Raw genomic sequence first — 22,469 nt, 5'->3', positions numbered from 1 at the left:
AGAAGACTTATGATAGGCTTTTGTGGGAGGCCGTCAACCAAACGCTGGAGCTCATGGGCTTCTCAAAACAATGGAGGAAGTCGGTTAATGCCTGTATCTGCTCGCCTATTTTGGCATTCTTGTGAATGGGTCGTCAAAGGAATGGATCTCCCCGCATAGGGGGTTGTGGCAAGGTGACCCCCTCTCACCATATTTGTTTATCCTCTACGCTCAGCTACTCACCTTGTTGTTCAACGATTAGGTGAGGAAGAGCAGCTTGGAAGGCTTTTGTGCTAGTGAGGTTTAGCTAACCCATTGGCTCTACATCGACAACCTCCTTATTGTGGCCAAGGCTAATGAAGACAATGTCAAAACCATTGTGGATACGATGGACTTCTATGCCAAACTTACTAACCAAAAGGTGAATATGGAGAAGTTGGAAGTCTTCTTTCCTCCCTCGCTAGAGAAAAGTGAGAAGACGAAGCTAAGTGAGCTCCTCCAACTGCGGCATGCGGAAATGACGTTCACGTACCTAGGGATCAAGATATCGGGCAATCAGATCTCTGTTCGTGGGCACTAAGAGCTGGTCAAGAGAGTCAAGAGGAAACTGGCTGGATGGAAATGGAATACCTTATTGTTGGCTGGTAGGATAACTCTAGTCCAGTCGGTTCTAACCTCCATGCCATACTACTAGATGGGCTCAACTTGGCTATTAGATTATGTCCTGGATAGCTTAATGAAGATAGCGTGAAAATTTATTTAGGAAAGAGGGCCCCACCTGCAAAGGTTTGCATCTAATAGGATGGGAGACTATCACCAAACCTAAGAGGGATGGAGGCAGTGGGGTGAGATGCCTCCATACAGCGAGGAGGGCCATATTCTACAAGCACGTCCTCAGCATCTTGCGGCGCTAGGATACTCCTTGGATTGACATTAATATGGCAAATTATGGCTCCCTTGACCTATGGGAAGGAAGGATAGGTGCCAAAGTCTCATGGACTTGGAGGGTGCTGGTGCAAACAGCGAGAGTATTAAGGGAGGGCTTCCGCTGCAGCTTGGCAATGGGATTACCACTTCAATATTGATGAACTCGTGGATATTTGGAGTGCCTTTGGCCTGACTTTCATGTATAATGGATGTTACCAACTTCTCGGAGGAGACCAAAGTGCATGAGCTGCTATGTGACAGAGAGTGGAATATGGATTTGCTCCTTAATAGCTTCCATGCCAATATGGCGTTTCATATCTCCTCCACGTGTAAAGGACCAGTCCAACTGGAGGATAATTGGGTGTGGGCTGCGGCACCCAGTGGAGAAGCAAAGGCCACCACTGTTTATAGGTTCATCAAAAAGTCTAAAGATCAGGTTTGGCCAGGGTGGGCTAAACTATGGGCCCTACTAGTAGCCTCAAGGGTGACCTTCTTCCTATGGAAAGCTTTTTGGGGCAAAATCCTAACTAGGGCATTCTTGAAGGGAATCAACTATTGGCCTGAGGAGTATTGCAGGCTATGTGGGCTTTTCAATGAAACTGTTGGACATCTTTTTTATGCTGTAGATTTTCGAAGACGGTTTGGGGGAGGGTGGTGGCCCTCCTCAACGTGAAGTGTAATATATGAGAGGAGCTAAATGAGGAGTGGATAAATACCAAATGGTTTGACAGTAAGGCGGATGACACGTGCCTCAAGTCCATTATTGTGATGACCATGTGGATCATTTGGAAAGTGCGCAATGAGAGGATTTTTGAGGATGTCATGGTCAGCCCCCACATTGCAGCTGAAAAGGGCAATCCAAATGGCCATGGAGTACTACAAAAAGAGCCCCAAGCGGGCTAAACATAGCATAATGCCTAGATCTGGACAATGGTGTCCACTCCAGAGGGATGGGTCAAGGTAAATACAGATGGAAGCTTCGTGGACTAGGAGTACCAAGGGGGAGTGGGCACTATCTTCAGAGATGCTGATGGGTAGCTACTCAAAGTAGTTGCGACATACATGTCCAAGGACTCTCCTTTGCATAGTGAAGCTCGGGCGATCTTGCTGAGACTCCAAGAAGGTCGAGGTATTGGTGGTAGGGTGATTATTGAAATAGATGCCATTGTGCTTGCTCGGATTCTACAAGGGGAGATCCCGGTCCCTTGGAAGCTAAGGGTCGTCATTATAGAAGAGTGTCAAATGGCGATAATAGAATTCAGTGAAGTAAAGATTACTTTTCATAGAGAGAGTGTAATAGAGCAACTGATTGGCTGAGTAGAATAGGTCGTCAAGTTGCGCAGATTGTAAGGTGGGGAAAGGATTCCTCGTTGCCAGAGGATTTTGAGGTCATCCTATGGCAGGATCCGTTAATGAACCGACTTCTTTTCCCTTGTAACTCTTAAGCTGGTTTCCAGCTCTAATTCAAAAAAAAAAATACATTAGACATGAAATAAGAGAAATTCTTGATAATATAAAAGAACAACAGAACAAACATGCTTTTTGTAGTGATAATATGCAACAAATAATGATGACTAAATTTGAAAATGACAAAAAAAGTTAGAGTTACGAGCTATGCAATTAAATATTGATCGTGATCGCAATGAAAGAAAAATCTTGTCAATTGATTTAAATATGATTGAAGATCCGGATGAACATGCTTTTTTCTAAAGAAAAAGACATAAAATAAGTGGAAGAAGCAGCAATATTCATTTTCAAGTCGGAGGTTCGTTGGAAGATCAATATAGAGGAGGTGGCTATGGAACTGGTGGCTATGGAGATGACTTACCAAACTATTAAATATTTCTTTTTTCTATTATTAAATATTAATTTCTTCTTATTTTGTGTAATGCAATTTTGATATTTTTAGTAATGATGTGTAATGCTTATTTCAATGTTTATTTTGTGTAATATAATTTTAATATTTTAAATTAAAAAATTAGTAATTTAAAATTACTTTTTAAACTATTAGGTATTAGTCTTATTTTAAAGATCTCGATGAGAGTTTTCTAACAATATATTTTTTATTAAAAAATAATAGCACTAAGAAGACCTATTAAATAATTTAAAATAAATTATATATATATATATATATATATTATTTTAATAAATATGGAGCCCGGTGCATTGCAGTGCACCGGCCTCTTGGCTCTAAACTGGCTCCAAATATGGAGCATCCGCTCTAAGAGAGTAGTAGAAATTTCAGCAAAACATTTCATCCAAATAGACCAAGTTTGTTGGCTAGTTTATTGACGCAGGGTTTTCCATCAGGACAATAATCATTATTCACTTCATGAATTTTGTTTATAACCTTAAATATACCGTGCAGCGAAGTTATATCAAATTGGAATGACAGCCCTTCGACGGTCTTACCACTCATCAAAGAATTATTGTCCAATAAAATACAAGTTTGGGTCTACAGGTGATTCTTTCTATATTATTCATTTTCATAGTTATTGGTATATTTGTCTGTTTACTATATAATAAAGATGTGAGTGAGAAGTTCCCTTTCTGTGGATAATATTGCAGCGGTGATATTGACGGTAGAATCCCCGTGACTTCAACAAGATACTCTCTGAATCAACTAAGACTTCTAGTGAAGTCTCCATGGAAGCCGTGGTCTATAAATAACGAGGTGATTCAAATTCCATATCTTTCTCATAAATTTAGCAGTACATCAAAAACATATATTTGATATTAACTTTCTTGCACTAAGATTCGTAGCCTTTTTCATTTTAGCATAAAAATTATTCTTTGGCTATGGCTAGTCACAGAGAACGAATAGAAAATATAAAAACACAATAAATACACGAGCATGCTTTTTTTAATATAAAACATCTCTCACTACGTCGAGAGAAAAAAAATCTCAGATTCAATTAATCTCTTTGATTAATATATTTTACACTCAAATATAGATACAATATTCACTTACAACAACTCTCATCTTGCTCGGGACAGTCTCTTCAATTGAAATATTTTTTTTTCTCAAACTTCTAGCAACGAACTACTTAGTAAATTAAATTGCTCCTCAGTGACTATTCACAAGTCGACGTGGATTAAACTCTTGAATTCCTCGAATCAGAGTATATCTCGATGTAGACAACTCAATTTAGCTTCTCTGGTGCTCGATGATTAAATTTTGATGTAGCTTAGCACACAGACATATGTAGTAGCTCTCCTCATACTTTAGTAGAAAATAAGCTCCATGAGGGAATTAGGAACTTATAGATGATGAACTTAAAACTCCTCAAATTCTCTTTGCATGAATCCTCCTTCAAACTCTAGTTTAGCACCTCCGAAGTGCTACAAGTTGTAGATGATCTTTGACCAGCACAAGGATTCAAATTATTTCTCACACAACGAGAAAGAGTTGAAGCCCCATTAGTTGATGGACCCTTGGATAGATGGATACTTTGCTCTACCCAAGGATCTTTCAAATTAGTGTGGAGGAATATTTATAAGAGAATCCTAAAAGAAAACATCAAGTTTGAACCTATTTTAGAACTTTCTATTTTTTATCTCCCGCTAGGGTGCGCAGTTGACTTATTGGGTGCACACCCAACTCTAAATTAAAATTACATACAAATTCATAGGAAAACTCCTTGCTAGGGTGCGCACCTAGCCTATAGAGACTAAACCATGCTATTTTAATTTGAATTCACTTCTACTTTATGATCTTCTTCGCACGAGCATTTTTTCATAAGTTATTTGTAATGTTGATCTAATATTAAAAGGTTAAATATATTTTACCACACTATAATTATGTCTAAATTTATTTTATCTCATGTATTTTAAAAAGTCTCAAACTAGTTTCTATACTTATGATTAAAGTGAAACTATTAGTTTTTCGTTAAACTTAACTAAATGGGGCCAAAATGATCAAAATAATCCCATCATATTTGTTAGATAAGATATGTAGGTTTATGGGATAATGTCGTTTAATTACCAAGATAGCTATCCAACTTAGTTAAATTTGACAAAAAAAAACTAACAATCTCACTCTAGTCATAAGTATAAGGACTGTGTAAAAGAATAGAAAAGCAAAAATGGATCAATGCAATTTTTATTAATACATCACCATATACATATATAGGATAATGATACGATTTAGACTTCACCGATGTCGTCTCGAGCATGGGTACACTTTAGGAGCATTTTTGTTTCTTGTTTTAGTATTTAATTCTTAAAAAAATAAGTTTTCTGTATGTCGCGTTCGAACGCAGGTGGAGTATGTTCGAACGCGATTGTGAACGCCTACATCAGGTTCGCACATCTAGAGAATGCGAATTGTGCGTTCGAACGTCGCGTTCGAACGAACCTGCGAACGCTTGCATCGCATTTGCAAATCTAGAGAAGTGCAAAAAATGTGCGTTCAAACGTGATCGGGCGCGTTTGAACGCATCGGCAAAAATGTACTGTTTAGGATTATTTTTGAATTGTTTGGTTAGCCTCTAAAGGTGTGGATGGCAACCATGGAGTCATTATTGATGAATTGAGTTTTTGCAAAGTCGGGGAAACGCACCAACGTCTCCACCATGTCGCCTCGTCCGATGGTCTGCCAGGCCACTCGACTAGGACCTCCATCTCCAATTTGGTACACCATGACATCGTCGGTGCCTCGCAAGTACACAAACTGGCTCCACAATCGCTGTCTCCTCCAATGGCTCAGGTAGAACCGATCCCACGACTTGGTGATCTCCAATTTGCTCCCCTAAAAATGAAACTTGAAAGACCGAATGTACTCTCGATCCCTCGGGCAACTCCAAGCGATATGCAACCAGATCGATATGCTCTAACACCCGAAATGGACCGAAGTTGCGATGTGCTAACGTCTAGTTTCGTATCAGATGCAAGGACACCTATTAGTTTGCACCCTCATGAACATGCAACTGCCGATGTCGAACTCCCATCAAGTGAAATACCCGCTGACTTGAAGGAGCTACTGTAGGAATTCAGGGACCTCTTCGAGGAGCCCCGAGGACTACCACTGACCTATCGGCACGGCCACCGCATTCAGATCATTCCAGGGGCTGAACCAGCAAATGTTTGGCCATATCGGTACCCATATGTCTAGAAGGAGGAGATTAGCAAATTGGTGGTGGAAATGCTAGAGCAAGGGATTTTTCAACTGAGTAGGAGTGCCTACTCATCGCCGGTGCTGCTGGTTCGAAAGAGAGACGGGAGTTGGCAGTTTTACATTGACTACCGAGCCTTGAATGCAATCACCGTCAAAGACCGGTACCCAATACCGGTGATCGAGGAGCTGCTGGACAAACTTACAAAGTCAGCTTACTTCAGCAAACTTGACATAAGAACGGGGTACCATCAAATCCACGTCGACCCGGAAGATATGCACAAAACGGCGTTTCGGACTCACGATGGCCACTATGAGCTCCGAGTCATGCTGTTTGGCCTCACCAATGCACCGGCTACCTTCCAAGGGCTGATGAATGACCTTTTTCGCCCGCTCTTGCGTCGGTATGTGCTCATCTTCTTTGACGATATTCTAGTGTATAGTAGGAATTGGAGCGAACACTTGCGGCATGTGTGTGAGGTGTTGAATATCTTGCAACAAAACTAGTTAAAAGTCAAGATGAGCAAGTGCCTTTTGGGTGAGCCATGAGTGGAGTACTTGGGTCACATAATCTCAGCGAGAGGAGTGGAAGTCGGTCCAAGCAAGATCAAAAACATGGTGGATTGGCTGATTCCCACTAATCAGTGGGAATTGAGGGGAATCCTTGGGTTGATGGGGTACTATCGGCGATTCGTTGCCAACTATGACAAGATTGCTGCCCTGCTGACCTCCTTACTCAGAAAAGAAAGGTTTCAATGGACGAGCAAGGCAACGGAGGCTTTCGAAGCATTGAAGACAGCCGTGTCTACCACACCGGTTTTGGCTCTATCAAATTTCAGCAAGCCCTTCGTGGTGGAATGCGACGCCTCGGGTGAGGGCATTGGAGCTGTTTTGATGCAAGAGGGCAGGCCTTTGGCATATATGAGCAAGGCATTATCAAACCAATTGCGACAACTATCCACTTACGAGCACGAAATGCTAGCAATTTTGTACGCCTTCACCAAATGGCGACCCTACTTGATTGGCCAATAGTTTTCTATCAGCACGGACCAGCGTAGCTTACCCTACTTCATGGAGCAACGTGTGCACACCCCGGCACAACAATGGTGGGTCACGAAACTCCTTGGGTATGACTACGAGCCAGTCTATAAAAAGAGAATCGAGAATCGAGCTACCGATGCCCTTTCACGCCAACTAGACACAAGAGAGCTAACTTCCTTTTTAGCACCAACCCTTCCTCTATTTTTAGGTCTGTGGGAAACCAGTGTAGAGGATCGAGTCATGGAGGAGCTTGAGTCAGAGTAAAAATGATCGCTTCCCCAATTTCACACCTTGAGGACAAGATTGCGAAAGCGTAGTGGATTGATACGATTCGGATTTCACCAGTGACGTCTCGAGCATGGATACACTTTAAGGGTGTCTTTTATTCTTGTTGTAGTGTTTAACTCAGAGAAAAATAAGTTTTCTGTATGTCGCATTCAAACGTGGGTGGGGTGAATTCGAATGCACTTGCAAACGCCTGCATCAAGTTTGCACAAATAGACAACGCAAAATGTGTGTTCGAACGCGATAGGGCCCATTCTAACACGGTCGACGAAAATCCACTATTTTTAGGGTTAATAATTGCCATTTTTGAATTATTTGGTTAGCCTCTAAAGGTGTGGATGGCAACCAAGGAGTCATTATTAAATGAATTGAGTTTTGCCTTAGTCTTCTTCTTCTTCTTCTCTCTCGTTCTCTCATTCCCCAGCTCCGCCGCTTCTAGCCTCCCTCGACCGGCCACTCACTCTAGTTCCTTAGGGGTGGCCCACTCCTCCCCCTTCTTCCAATATCTCTATTACCTTGCCCTAACCCCTTCAATCATCTATAATCCTTCCACTATCACTTACTCACCGGTGCCACCCCATTACCGTCGGTCTACCACCATCCACATCACCTTAGATCTCGTGCCTCCATCCACGGATCCATAGATAGACTCCCTGATGCTTGTCTACTTCTTGGAAAATATCTCGTGATCCTACTATCCAATTTTCCTGAAATTAGAGTTTTTGGAAAGTTCTTTTCCAGGGCTACAACATATCAAAATTTTACATTGATCCGACTGCTACATCTTCTGAGATACATTTTCAAAGTTTTGTGCCAGATTCTGTCCAGATCTGAAAAATGAGATAGATCAAACCTTAGCTAAGGGGAGATCGTATCAAAAAGTCACTTACAAATACACGATCATGATCGGATACAATCGTGCGTGGCATGCCAAGCAACTTAGCAACATCTCTCATAAAAATTATAGCCACTCACTTGGCTAAAAATGGATGCGACAATGCAAAAAAGTGTGCATACTTGCTTAAATTGTCAACCACCATAAAAATAACTGAGTAGCCACGTACCAGAAGAAGACCTTCTATAAAATCTATAGAAATGTCTTCCCAAACATGGTCCGGTATCAGTAAAGGCTGAAGTAATCCGGCCGGTTTCAATTTAGTTGCTTTCGCCCTTTGATAAACTTCGCAAGCACGAACAAAAATCCTCACGTCTCACCTCAGTCCCGGGCACGTGCAGCTTTATGATAGCCTCCTATAAGTCCTCAAAACACCCTCATGACTGGCCTTTGGAGTTTGGTGGAAGTGCTCTAACAATTTCTACCGCAATCTATCATTCGCTGGCACCCGGATGCTCTCGTGGTCTAGTAGCAAACTGCCTCGGTTCTCTAACTCCGAATGGCACTCCGGATCATCCAACACCTCCTGTAACAACCTCCTAACATCTGGCTCAGTTGTACATGCATACCTTAGCTCGTCAAAAAAAGAAAAAGTGGGAGAAGAAAAGGCTACGAGCTCGGCGGTATCGGGTTAGCGTGATAGTGTATCGCCGCTCTATTTTTCGTCCTCTTCTTGAACTGAATTTCATAATCATACCCCAATAATTTTGTGACCCACCTCTGCTGTGGTGAAGTGTGAATATGCTTTCCCATAAAGCATAGAAGACTCCTTTGATCAGTATGAATAATAAATTGCCCACCGCGTGGAGGATTGCCAACATCTCCCTCTTGTAAGTCGACAAATTGCTGGGATTTTTGTGATAAAGCCTTGCTGAGAAAGGCTACGGGATGTCCTCCTTGCATTATTACAGCTCCTATGCCAACCCCCGATGCATCGCATTCCACAACAAACTCTTTAGTAAAGTCCGATAGAGCTAGAACGGGTGCCATTGTCATTGCTGTTTTTAATTCTTCAAATGTTGCAGTGACTTCCTTCGTCCATTTAAAAGAGTCCTTTTCCAGCAATGAAGTAAGAGGAGCAGTAATCTTGCCATACGATGAAGCGGTGATAATACCCGGTCAGCCCCAAGAAGCTACGCAATCCTGTAGTGGAAGTAGGGATTGGCCAAGCTGTCATGCACACCACCTTTTGAGGATTCACTGCCACTCCTTCCATTGTTATGATGTGGCCTAAATACTCCACTTGTGGTACTCCGCATAGGTGATACGATCTTCTCTTTGGGGCTAAGGCTCTGATACCAGCTTGATACGATCTGGCACAGAACTTTGAAATTAGATCCCAAAATATGCTGTCGTCGGATCGACGTGAGATTTTGATATGTTGTAGCCTCGTAAAAGAGCTTTCCAACAAATCTAGTTACAGGCGAATCGGAGTTGGGGATCTCGAGATATCGTTCGTTTAGTGGCCGAACATCAGGATGCTCTATTTTGGATTCGTGGATGGAGGCACGAGATCCTAGGTAATGGTGGATGGTGGTGGACCGGCGTTAATGTGGTGGCACCGGTGAAAAGTGATGGTGGAAGGGTTGTGGTTGATGGAAGGATTAGGGCAAGTGTGGGATAGATTGGACGAAGGGGGAGAAGAGGGCCACCCCTAAGGGACTAGGGTGATTAGCCGGACGAGGGAGGTTAGAAGCGGCGTCGCCGGGGATTGAGAGAACGGGAGCGAAGAAGACGAAGGAGGCAAGGCAAAACTCAATCTCAATAATCAATGATAATTTTGGTTGCCCTACACATCCTTTTATAGGCTAACCAACAACTCACATTAACCCTAAAACATAATTTTCGCCGATCGCGTTCGAACTCGCCCGACCGCGTTCGAACGCACCGAATTAACTCTTCTGGACTTGCGAACGCGATGCAGGCGTTCGAACGCGTGATCGAACGCGCCTGTCGGTATTTGAATGCACTGTGATCGCGATGCAGGCGTTCACAGTGCATTCGAACGCATCGCGTTCGAACGCACAATACATTCTCTTCACCACGTTCACAACCCCGTTCACAAACCGCGTTCGAACTCACTCCACCCGCATTCGAACGCGACTTACAGAAAACTTATTTTAATGGAAATTAAACACTAAAACATGAAATAAAAAACACTCCTAAAGTGAACCCATGCTCGAGACGACGTCGGTGAAGTCCGAATCGTATCAATCCACCACGCTTCCGCAACCTTGTCCTCAAGGTTTGAAGTTTGTAAAGCGATCTTTGAACTCTGGCTTAAGTTCCTCCATGGTATGATCTTCTGCATTGGTTCCCCACATATCTCGAAGATATAGGAAATCTTGGTGCTGAAAGAGCGGCAAGCTCACTTATGTCCGGTTGGCGCGAAAGAGCATCGGCGGCTCGATTTTCAATCCCCTTTTTGTAGACTAATTTGTAGTCATACCCAAGGAGTTTCGTGACCCACCGTTGTTGGGCTGGGGTGTGCACACGTTGCTCCATGAAGTAGGGTAAGCTACGCTGGTCCGTGCGGATAGTAAATCGTTGGCCAATCAAGTAGGGTCGCCATTTGGTGACGGCGTGTAGAATCGCTAGCATTTCGCACTCGTAGGTAGATAGGCTGTCGCGATCTGACTTGACAATGCTTTGGTCATATATGCCACGGGTCTGCCCTCTTGCATCAAAACTGCTCCAATGCCCTCACTGAAGCGTCGCACTCCACCACAAAGTGCTTGCCGAAATGCGGTAGTGCTAGAAGCGGAGCTGTAGACATAGCTGTCTTCAAGGCTTCGAAGGCCTCCGTTGCTTTGCCCGTCCATTGAAACCCACCTTTTCTGAGTAAGGAGGTCAGCGGGGCAGCAATTTTGCCATAGTTGGCAACAAATCGCCGGTAGTACCCTGTCAATCCAAGGAATCCCCTCAATTCCCTCTGATTAGTAGGAATCGGCCAATCCACCATATTCTTGATCTTGCTTGGGTCGGCTTCCACTCCTTTTATAGAGATTATATGCCCCAAGTACTCCACTTTTGACTCTCCCCAAAGACACTTGCTCATCTTAACTTTTAGCTGGTTTTGTCGCAAGATATTTAATACCTCCTGCACGTGCCGCAAGTGCTCACTCCAATTCCTGCTGTATACTAGAATATCATCAAAGAAGACGAGCACATACCGACGCAAGAGTGGGCGGAAGAGGTCATTCATCAGCCCTTGGAAGGTGGCCGGTGCATTGGTGAGCCCAAACGGCATGACTCGGAACTCATAGTGGCCATCGTGAGTTCGGAACGCCGTTTTTGTGTACATCTTCGGGGTCGACTCGGATTTGATGGTATCCCGCTCTTAAGTCAAGTTTGCTGAAGTAGGCCGACCCCGTGAGCTCATCTATCAACTCCTCGATCACCGGTATTGGATACCGGTCCTTGACGATAATTGCATTCAAGGCTCGGTAGTCGACGCAAAACCGCCAACTCCGGTCTTTTTTTCCGAACCAGAAGACCTTTGGCGATGAGTAGGCACTTCTACTCGGTTGAATAATCCCTTGCTCGAGCATTTCCTCCACCAATTTATTGATCTCTTCCTTCTGGACATGCGGGTACCGATAGGGTCGGACATTCGCGAGTTCCGCCCTGGAATGATTTGGATGCGATGGTCATGACGACGGTTCGGCGGTAGTCCTCGGGGTTCCTTGAAGAGATCCTGAAACTCCTGCAGCAGCTCTTCCATGTCAGAGGCTACTTCCTTTGGTGGTGGATGTTCTGGTTGAACAACAGCCATTTGCAATAGTAGAGCTCGGTCCCCTGCATAAGGAAAACCCACAAGTGGTTGCAATGTCGGCCCTTGCCGTGGTTGATTTCCATCTAGCAGCACCCTTCTTCCATTCCTCCGAAATGTCAGTGTGAGGTTTGGGAAATCAAATGTTACGGGCCCCAAGCTTTGAAGCTATTGAGTCCCCAAAACAATATCGGCACCTTGTAAGGCCAACGGATAAAGGTCCAATGTAAAAGTTTGGCCTTGCACCTTCAATTCCACACCTCCACAAATAAAATCTGCTCGCAATGTGGTGCCGTCTCCGATTGTCACATCGAACCCTTCCATGGGTTCCGACTCGAGCCCAATCTTCCTAAGGAGCCTCTTGTCAATGAAGTTGTGGGTGGACCCGGTGTCAATCAAGATTCTCACTGTGGCTTTCTTGACTACCCCGTTTACCCGCAATGTTTTTGGCGCAGCTGTCCCCGAATAGGCGTGGAGGGAGATTTCGGCTATCATGTCCTCCACGGGTTGCTCCTCAGTTTCTTCTCCTTGATGTCCAGCCACATCTGTACCTTCAGCTGCAAACTCATCCTCCGCTTCCTCCAATCCATCGATTAGCATCACCGATCCCATCGGTTTAGCGCGCAGCGATGCCCGGTACAAACTTCTCATCACAACGGAAGCATAGGCCCTTGGCTCTTCTTTCTTCTACTTGGGCTGGTGTGAGTGCTCGTCCCGGACCTCTAGGTGCATACTTCACATCTTGGGATGGCTTCAAGGGTGCTCGAGGAGGTACCACTATAGCAGCAACCCTTGGTACTCCGATAGTATTTCCCGCCGCTATGTTTGGTTGAGCTTGATTGCGGCTTCCTTGGCTCATCCAACTCTGTTTCAAGTGTATCTTCATGGCCCTATGTTTGTCTTCCATAAGCACCTCATCTTCGAAGGCCTCCTTTAAGGTTCTAGGCCTTAAAGCCCTCACATCGGCTTGTATGTCACCCCGCAGCCCGGAGATGAAGGTCTTTGCGAAGTTGCTGATCCGTCCATGGTGGATGACATCGGCTACTAATCCTCTCAAATTCTTCTTGGTATGACCCAACCGTGGTCTTTTGCACCGTCTTTGAGAGGAGAGCATCAAAGTCTTCATATCCCGATGCTCCAAATCGCCGTGAGATATCGGCGCAAAATTCAGCCCAAGTTTCGATAGCCTTAGTGGCATTGGCTGCTCGAAACCAATGAAGCGCCGCATCCTCAAGGTGGAAGCTCGCAAGCGTCACCTTGTACTCTTCCGCCGTTCCTTGGTATGCAAAGAATTGCTCCGCCCTATACAACCAATCGATCGGGTCGCCACCTTTGAACTTGGGGAATTCGAGATGCACGACTTGTCCACGAATGCCATTGTCTCGTTCCGGATCATGTCCTTGTCTAACCGGGGGAGGATGCACCATGAAGGGTTGATGATCCCTCCTTCGGTTTTGATTAACTTGTGGTTCCGGATCGTATTGACCCGCCCACAGATCTTGATCTCCAAGGCGGTCTCCATAGTGGTTCACCTGTCGGATGGGTTCACCTGCAACTGGACCTGGTGTAACCATCCTTGCTTGCCTCTGCCCATAGGGTGGTGGTAGCAGCGGCTCTTGTGGTTGCAAAGGCTGAACCGGTGGCGGTGGGTTCAAGGGGGTGGACTCGCGTCGTGGGGTTGATGATGCTTTCCCGTTCGCCCGTTGTTCCCGCATCATCTCCATCATCATCTGGTTGTTGATGGACAATTGCTCTGAAATAGACCCCAACATGGCTTGAACGCTAGGTTCTTCCGTATTCTGATTAAATCGGGCGGTTCCATGGGTGGAAGTCCTTGCAATCGTTTCTCCCTCCTCTATTGGGAGAATCTCTTCTTCATCATCTCGCTGTGCAGACATGGATCTGGTTGTCGTCATTGGAAGCGCTTGTCCGAGGAAAGGTGGCTCTGATACCAGCTTGATACGATCTTCTCTTTGGGGCTAAGGCTCTGATACCAGCTTGATACGATCTGGCACGGAACTTTGAAATTAGATCCCAAAATATTCTGTCGTCGGATCGACGTGATATTTTGATATGTTGTAGCCTCGTAAAACAGCTTTCCAACAAATCTAGTTACAGGCGAATCGGAGTTGGGGATCTCGAGATATCGTTCGTTTAGTGACCGAACATCAGGATGGTCTATTTTGGATTCGTGGATGGAGGCACGAGATCCTAGGTAATGGTGGATGGTGTTGGACTGGCGTTAATATGGTGGCACCGGTGAAAAGTGATGGTGGAAGGGTTGTGGTTGATGGAAGGATTAGGGCAAGTGTGGGATAGATTGGACGAAGGGGGAGAAGAGGGCCACCCCTAAGGGACTAGGGTGATTAGCCGGACGAGGGAGGTTAGAAGCGGCGTCGCCGGGGATTGAGAGAACGGGGCGAAGAAGACGAAGGAGGGAAAGCAAAACTCAATCTCAATAATCAATGATAATTTTGGTTGCCCTACACATCCTTTTATAGGCTAACCAACAACTCACATTAACCCTAAAACACAATTTTCGCCGATCGCGTTCGAACTCGCCCGACCGCGTTCGAACGCACCGAATTAGCTCTTCTGGACTTTCGAACGCGTGATCGAACGCACCTGTCGGTATTTGCGAACGCGATGCAGGCGTTCACAGTGCGTTCGAACGCACCGCGTTCGAACGCACAGTACATTCTCTTCACCACGTTCACAACCCCGTTCACAAACCGCGTTCGAACTCACTCCACCTGCGTTCGAACGCAACTTACAGAAAACTTATTTTAATGGAAATTAAACACTAAAACATTAAATAAAAAATACTCCTAAAGTGAACCCATGCTCGAGACGACGTCGGTGAAGTCTGAATCGTATCAATAGGCACTTAGACTTTTTAACCTTCAGCTGGTTTTGCTTCAACAAATTCAGCACATCCTCTAAATGCCGCAAATGCTCCATTTCAATCCTGCTGTACACCAAAATATCGTCAAAGAATACTAAGACATACCATCGCAGCAAGAGGACAAAAATATCATTCATGAGGCTTTGGAAAGTTGCTGGAGCATTGGTGAGGCCGAGCAGCATCACCCAAAACTCATAGTGACCATCTGGAGTCCCAAATGCAATTTTGTACATATCTGCTGGATGAACTCTAATTTGATGATACTGGGTCCTCAAGCCAAGTTTGCTAAATATGGTCGCCCCTGCAAGCTCATTTAGCAGTTCCTCTATGACCGGAATGGGATACTGGTCCTTGACGGTAATAGCGTTTAGTGCCCGATAGTCGACACAAAAATGCCCTGAGCCGTCCTTCTTCTGCACCAATAACATGGGTGATGAGTAAGAGCTATGACTTGGTTGTATGAGACATTGCTCCAACATCTCGACTACCATTTTGGAAATAACCTCCTTCTGCACGTGGATACCAATATGGTCTCATGTTCGTCGATGCAGCCCCGGGCAAAATCTCTATGCGATGGTCTGTCGTTCGCGTCGGCGGCAACTCCTTTGGTTCCTGAAATAGTCCAACAAATTTATCCAATAAATTAGACAAATAAATTGTAGTACCTAGACTCATTTGAGGCTCATCTCCTGTTGGTCCTAACTGAAGAAGATAGGCTTGATCACTCGCACAAGGCAGCCCCACCATCGGCTGCATTGCTGGAATCGGCAGGGACCGAACACCATCAAGCTTCACTTCTTTCTTTCCTTGCTAAAATTTTATCCATATACTCCGAAAATCAAATGTGACAAGTCCGAAGCTCTATAACCACTGAGTGCCAAGGACAATGTTCGCTCCTCATAGTGCCAACGGATACAAGTCCACAATGATGTTGTGTCCTTGCACCCGTATACCGACCCGGCGGCACAAGCTCTCCGCTCGAAGCTTCGTGTCGTCTCCAATAGCAACCTCAAACCCCGCGGTCGGTTCAGTGTCCAAGCCCATCTTCCTCACCAACCTCTCGTCTATAAAGTTGTGTAATTCCAGAATCGATAAGGATGTGCACACAATACTTGCTAACGAGTTCATCCATCCGCAATGTCCTCGGCGCGAAGGTACCAAAATATGCATGCATCAATATCTCAGCTTGGATATCTTCCTCCACGCCCTCTTCCACATCCTCTCCATGGACCTCCTTTGCATACTCTCCATCACCAACAATCTCATCGTCCCCCTTGAGATTGTCGATGAGCATCACACTCCCGATTGGTTTGGAACACCGATGATCAGGGGTGAAACGTTCATCTCATCGAAAGCCCCTTTCGCTCTTCGCTCCTCCACTTGGGCAAGTGTGAGAGTTCGAACGGGGGTCTTGTGCTTCCTCTAACATCGGAAGATGGTCTCAAGGGTGGTCATGCCCCTGTACTAGCAATCGCTACCTTTGAACCCGCAGAATTTCCAACTGGGTTTCTCGGCTGCCCCAACTTGCCTTCGCTGCCATTTTCAGAGTCTTGTGCTTTTGTTCCATCCTCACGGCCTTCTCAAAGGCCTCCTCAAGAGTGGTAGGATAGAGAGAACGAACATTCGCCTGGATCTCCTCCTGCAACCCTAAAATAAAAGTGCTCTGCAATGTAGGTTCGGGCTAAGGTGGCTCGTACCGACTACTAACTCTTTCAAATTCTATTTGGTACTCCAACAGGGTTGTCCTCTGAACCATTTTGCTTAATGTGGTAGCAAAATCTTCATACACCACTATCCCAAATATGCATGTAATCCTCATATAAAATTTTGCCCAACTAGTAAATCCTCCACCTTGAATGGCCGATCGGTATCAATGCAAAGTCATTCCTTGGAGGTGAAAGCTTGCCATCATCACCTTTGCATCCTCCGCTATTTTTTGACTATCAAAATATTACTCCACTTGAAACAACCAATATGTCAGATCCCCCGGATAGCATTGTTGGGCTTGCAAAAGATCCTTGGTTCAGGTCTGAACTACTGTGGTTGTTGCTCTCCTTCTTGGAATCCTCGAACACGTCCCACACCATCTCCAAAAGGATTGACATATTCATGAAAGTTCCAATCTTTTTCATCGATGAAGTGCACCGCTAGCCTCGGTTGGTGTATCGAAGGTGGGGGATGTTGTGTAGGAATAGGTGAAAGCGGCTCATTGACATTAACATATCATACCTGGACCTGTGGGGTGTTGGTTCGGTGTGTTTCCACCGCTGGTCCTTCTTGCGGCACCGATCTTCATCGAGGAGATGATGAAGCTGACCGGTTCATCACGTATTCCTTCAAGGCATTATGATCATTCTACATTGCATCCACCCGCTGCAGCAACGTTTGGAACATGCCCCTAAGTTCATCCGCCAAGCCCATGCTCACACCCACAGGCGTCGGTTGACTCGGTCCTACTGCGGCCACACCAAGGGAATCGGCATCTCGGTTAGGACTTTCGTGAGTCGAGTCTTTCACTATCGGTGAGCCCTCCATTCATCTCCTTGATGATGTCATCTTCCTTGTCTCCACCATTAATGGAGGTCCGAGGTCCATTGGGCTCTAATACCAGTGATAAGAACGTAACGTCCTCTTCAATATCTAGATTGATTGTAGGAATTCAGCCCATGCAGCCAAGGAAAAATATTTACCAAATATTCTACCGTAGCTAGAAAATTATGAAACCATGGGTGGTCGATCCGTAACTTCCTGATCTATGTTTTTGTGATAAAAATACACAATACTGGGGGTGATGGTGGTGGTGACGGGTGGAGGTGATAATAAGGTTAGGGATGATAATGGAGATGAGGGTGGATAGTTTGTGGAGTTTAGGGGATAAGGATGAAGCGGGAGAAGTGATCGAGATCCCAAGGAGGAGGGAGGACTCAACAGACAAGGGCGGTTAGAGAACATCGATGTCGAGATGGTGCGTGGGTAGGACTTGAAAGAAGGGGAAGGGAGATTAGGGTAGAGAGGATAGAATGAGATAGAAATCAAAATTCATTCATCATAATATAATTGGTTGTCATCCACACCTTAAGAGGCTAACCAAACAAACAAAAAATGACAACTATTAACCCTAGAAATAGTGGATTCTCGATAATCGCATTCGAATGGGGTTGACTGTGTTTGAACGCACAAATTGCATTCTTTTCGATGCGAACATATGTAGGTGTTTGCACGCGGGCGTTCGAACATGGCCGAATGCGTTTAGACACACAATTTGCATTATTTGTCCATGTGAATGCTGGCAGGCATTCGCAAGGGCATTCAAATGCTCCCCCTTCTGTATTCGAACGCGACATATAGAAATCTTATTTTTTTCGGAAATAAACAACTAGTAAAATAAGAAAAGACTCTAACAAGGTGTACCACCATTGCCTGAGCCTGCCAAGTTTGAAGCATGGGTAGTGGAGGAGTTGGGCTGATTAGGGCTCGAATTAAATTTTTCCTTTGCATTATTTGATGGGTAGCCATGTAATTTGAAGCATTTTTGAATCCAGTGTCTAAAACACTAACTTTCAAAAATTACGTGTTCCTCATATGGAGAGTTCCACATGATTCTCACGTGACCTGTTAGTAAAATAATCTCACAAATTATCTGGATAAGTCTAGAAATACCATAATAATCCAATAAATAATTTAAAGTTACAATTATCACAGGCCTCAACAAGCCTCTAGGAATACAAGTCCATACACAAATTTTAAACATAAAAATCCTCGTAGGGGCTAAGTCCAACTAGGAATAAAAGAATAAACAATGCTAAATAGGCCAACCCAGTAGTCCACAGGGTTGGGTGGACTGAGCTCATGAGCCCAGTCCACCAATGGCTACGGGCGTGGGCTACAGCCCACTCCCATAGCCAACACAAGTTGGCTAATCTTCTTCTCTAAGGGATAAAGAGATGGAGCTGCTGCTACTGCTGCTGTCGGCGATCCCGTCACCGGCAGCCAAGCTCCACCGGCTTCCCAAAGTCGACAAGGTCGACTTGGGTTGCAGGTCAGTTTAAACTATCAGCCAACGTGGCCGATGGTGAGGAATGAGGAACTCCATGGCCGACGGCCATGAAGCTTCCTAATTCAGTGAAAGATGGGCTCGAAGCCCTTATCTCGAGTACCCTCCTCTTTCATGTGAAGGGGTGAGTCAATCGAGGCTAACGAGTGAGGCCACCACCGCCAATCGTGGCCGCTAGTGTCCAAGTAACTCGGTGGTGGGAGGTGACATGGCATCGCCTCCCACGCACCCCGTGGGTACCCAAATTGCGTACCCACGACAAGGGGCTGATGTAGGGAAACTACCCAGACTAGTGGGTAGTCGACCCGAAGTCGTCGGTCGGTGAATTTCTCCGACGAAGGTAGTAATGGATAAACTATAATTAATCATGATTTACTAAGCAATATTCAAATTAAATTAAAGGGGAGATGAAGGCTAACGTGAGGATTGAGGTGAGGGGGTTTTGGTTGGCCGCCGACGTTTCAATGACTCGCTATCCGCGACGAAGGCTTCGGCGGCTCGGAGGAGAAAAGCGAGAAAAGGGGGTGGAAGAGTGAGAGAGAGATTGCAAAGCATAGAAAAGCCAGAGGAGGAGGGATTTAAATAGGGACGAGGTGAAGAGGGGAGCGGAGTGGAGTTCAACTCCACTCTGGCGCACTTCTCTCCTACCTCTCGCAACTAACTACGAGAGGTGGGGGAAGAAGAAGAACAAGTTAGCGCACGCGCCAAGCGCGTGTGCTACGGTTAGAGTGCACGCGCATGGCGCGTGCTAAATTTTTTTTTTCATGGGTGTTATAGTGTCCCACCTAATCACAATAGGTGCAATTGGGCGTGGTCTGCCTAAAGCGGTGTGACCCGAGTTGGAATTGAGTTTCTATCCTAGGTCTCGGCCCAAATTAAAAGAATCCCGAATTGGGGATTCCTGCTGCGAATCTCGGACGACCAACAAGTTTGTCTTCTTCTTCGGTGCTGGTGAGTTGTTCTTGCTGCAAACTACGCCATCGCGGTGGGCAGATGCATCACTGGGAACCAATAATGACCCGATGAGACATTGCTTCTCTTCTTGGGCAATCGAGGAGTATGCCTCTCAGACCGACGATGAAGTCTTCATCAACAGGATTTCTCCATGAACAACTCTATAAGTCTCGTTCAACCCCATCAAGAACTGCATTAGCTTCTATTGTCCGATTTGGGGGGTGCCATAGTGAGTGCCTAACTCATCCCACAATGTCTTCAATTTGGTGTAGTAAGAAGAGATAGCTAGTTGTTCCTGTTTAAGAAGAGAAATATCCTCCTGCATTTCAAAGACACGGGTAGGATTGCCTTGCAACAATCTATCGTGTAGATCTTCCCAGACTTCACGGGCAGTGGAATAGTACTTGATACTCTGTGATTTCTGGGCTACATGTATTGTATTGAGGATCCAGGAGTGAATTATATCATTGATTTGTGATGGGGCTGAGATGGAAACATCAATGAATCCGAGTTTGTTTCTGGTGTTTAGAGCTTGTATCATCAATTTCCTCCAACCGAAATTGTTGTCTCCATTGAGAGATTTGGAGACAAGAACCAATCCCGAGTGATTGGAATGGTGTAGGAAATAGGGTTTGATATATTATTCTTAGGAGAATCTAAGACTTGAGAAGAGGGCGTGCCGGATGAGAGAAGAAGATTATTTCCGGCCATAAGAAGAGGCTAGGAATAGATCTTAGAAGGTGGATTTTGTTTCTAGCTCTGATACCATGTAAAAAAATAGAAAAGCAAAAATGGATTGATGCAATTTTTATTGATACATCACCATATACATATATAGGATAATTATCTCAACAACCTTTAACAATCTCCTAAACAACCTCCTAAAGTGTAGGAAAGCTAAACTACAATTAGTTTTGTCCAACCAAAATTGTTACAACAATACAAACTTAATTAACAAACTTCTAACGGACTGACTGAGACTTTTTAAAATATAGAAAGGTAAAATAATTTTGAGAATAACTACAGAGTAATAAAATATATTTAACCCAGCATTAAATCTAGATTTTACATCATATTTTAAATTGATTTCTGCCTGCGAGCTTGCCATTACATAAATTTGCACTAGCCCAAGGTTGTACAAGCATGACTCATTCAAAGCATGGGTAATCCCTAGATTCGAGTTGCGACGACAAACTCTTTGGGATCCCAAGGCTACTCCATAAAAGAGTTTTCAAAACAAGGGAAAGACATCTGAAACAACTAAAGTACATGTGGTTAGAACATAATTATAAACTCGAAAAAAAATGAAAAAATGATAGAGCCGACATTAGGAACAAAATGCCCTAATGACATTCTCGGTGACTCATCAATGATTGGGTTTGTTTTTCCATAAACCAACTCATCAATAAAGCACTCGTATTGTGAGTGTTTGACCAAAGTAATGCTACAGGAAAAAAATACTTTTCCTAGACTGTCCAAATTATTTCCAAGTATACCACAACTTTTGCCGGCTCAACGAATAGCTGTCCCAAATAGTGATTCTTACTCAATTTATCAGTACACCAATATGATATGAATTGTTGAGCGAAATCTATGCAGTCAGATAAGAATATTCGCTAAATCTTCTTCTAATACTAAAAATTATAAAATTGGTTGGAATAACTTCGTAGCTTTCTAATCTATGTCTTTCATACTCACACCCTTGTCAGATTCAGACAAGATCTGGATATGATCTGGATGGAAAGCCGATGGTGGAGTTTGTGGCAAGTGTGGTCGGCTTGTAGATAGTGATGGAGATAGCGTGAATGTTGATGATGATGATAATGAATAGGAAGATTGATACTTTAGAGGTGAAAAGTGGAGAGAAGTTGATCGGCTCTACAGAGAGGTGGTGCCAGTTGACAAAGATAGGGGAGAGAGATTGAGGTCAGTGGCTAAGTTGAGAAGGGAGATACTAGGGAGCAGCAAGGCAAAAGCCAATTAATCCTTCATGCATGCCTAAGATGCAAGCCATAAGGCTCTATTTGTAGAAAGTAAAACAAAAAAGTCCTAAACAAACTAATAAATTTAGCTAAACCAGTCTTATTTATCTTTCTCAGATTATTTCTTCGTTCCACCACAGATAGAGTACGAATCTAGAGAACGTTAAATATGAAAGTTCTAGAACATGACGTCATCAACCTTATCCAATTGGTTTTATAACATTTGCACATTAGATAAATATCTTATAAATATTTTTTTCAAAACTATACAAGTTGAATTTAGTTAATTAAATAAATTCTAACCTACTAAAACTCTAACTAAATTATATAAGTAGATAAGACAAATCGACTCGATCAATCGAGTCCAATGTCCAATTGATGTGATCCTATCCGACCTGGTTTGCATCACAATATGTTAGCAAACTATCAGGGAATGCAATAACTAAATCACTCTCCTCGAAAGTGATTTATAGGAATTGCCTTCCGAGATACTAATTTAATCTAAACCACTCTCTTGAACAGAGATATACGTATAATTAAATAATATATTATTTTGTATATA

The 22,469-nt window shown here is 44.2% G+C and overlaps 1 protein-coding gene across 3 annotated transcripts in view; it reads left to right on the top strand.

Moving 5' to 3' along the window:
* LOC140791511 (serine carboxypeptidase II-3-like) overlaps positions 1-22,469 on the top strand; it is a 98,554-nt gene that overhangs the window by 14,242 nt on the left and 61,843 nt on the right. For all 3 annotated transcript variants that reach the window (XM_073142121.1, XM_073142119.1, XM_073142120.1), the window contains exons 6-7: positions 3,275-3,367; positions 3,475-3,580. In XM_073142121.1, coding sequence (XP_072998222.1) covers positions 3,275-3,367; positions 3,475-3,580 — 199 coding nt within the window. The remainder of the gene's footprint in view (positions 1-3,274; positions 3,368-3,474; positions 3,581-22,469) is intronic.

This window comes from Typha latifolia, chromosome 6 (assembly GCF_019914945.1).
Source record: "Typha latifolia isolate L0001 chromosome 6, TyphaL0001v2, whole genome shotgun sequence".
In the NCBI taxonomy this organism is placed as follows: domain Eukaryota; kingdom Viridiplantae; phylum Streptophyta; class Magnoliopsida; order Poales; family Typhaceae; genus Typha; species Typha latifolia.
This window is presented reverse-complemented; position numbering and strand designations above follow the sequence as displayed.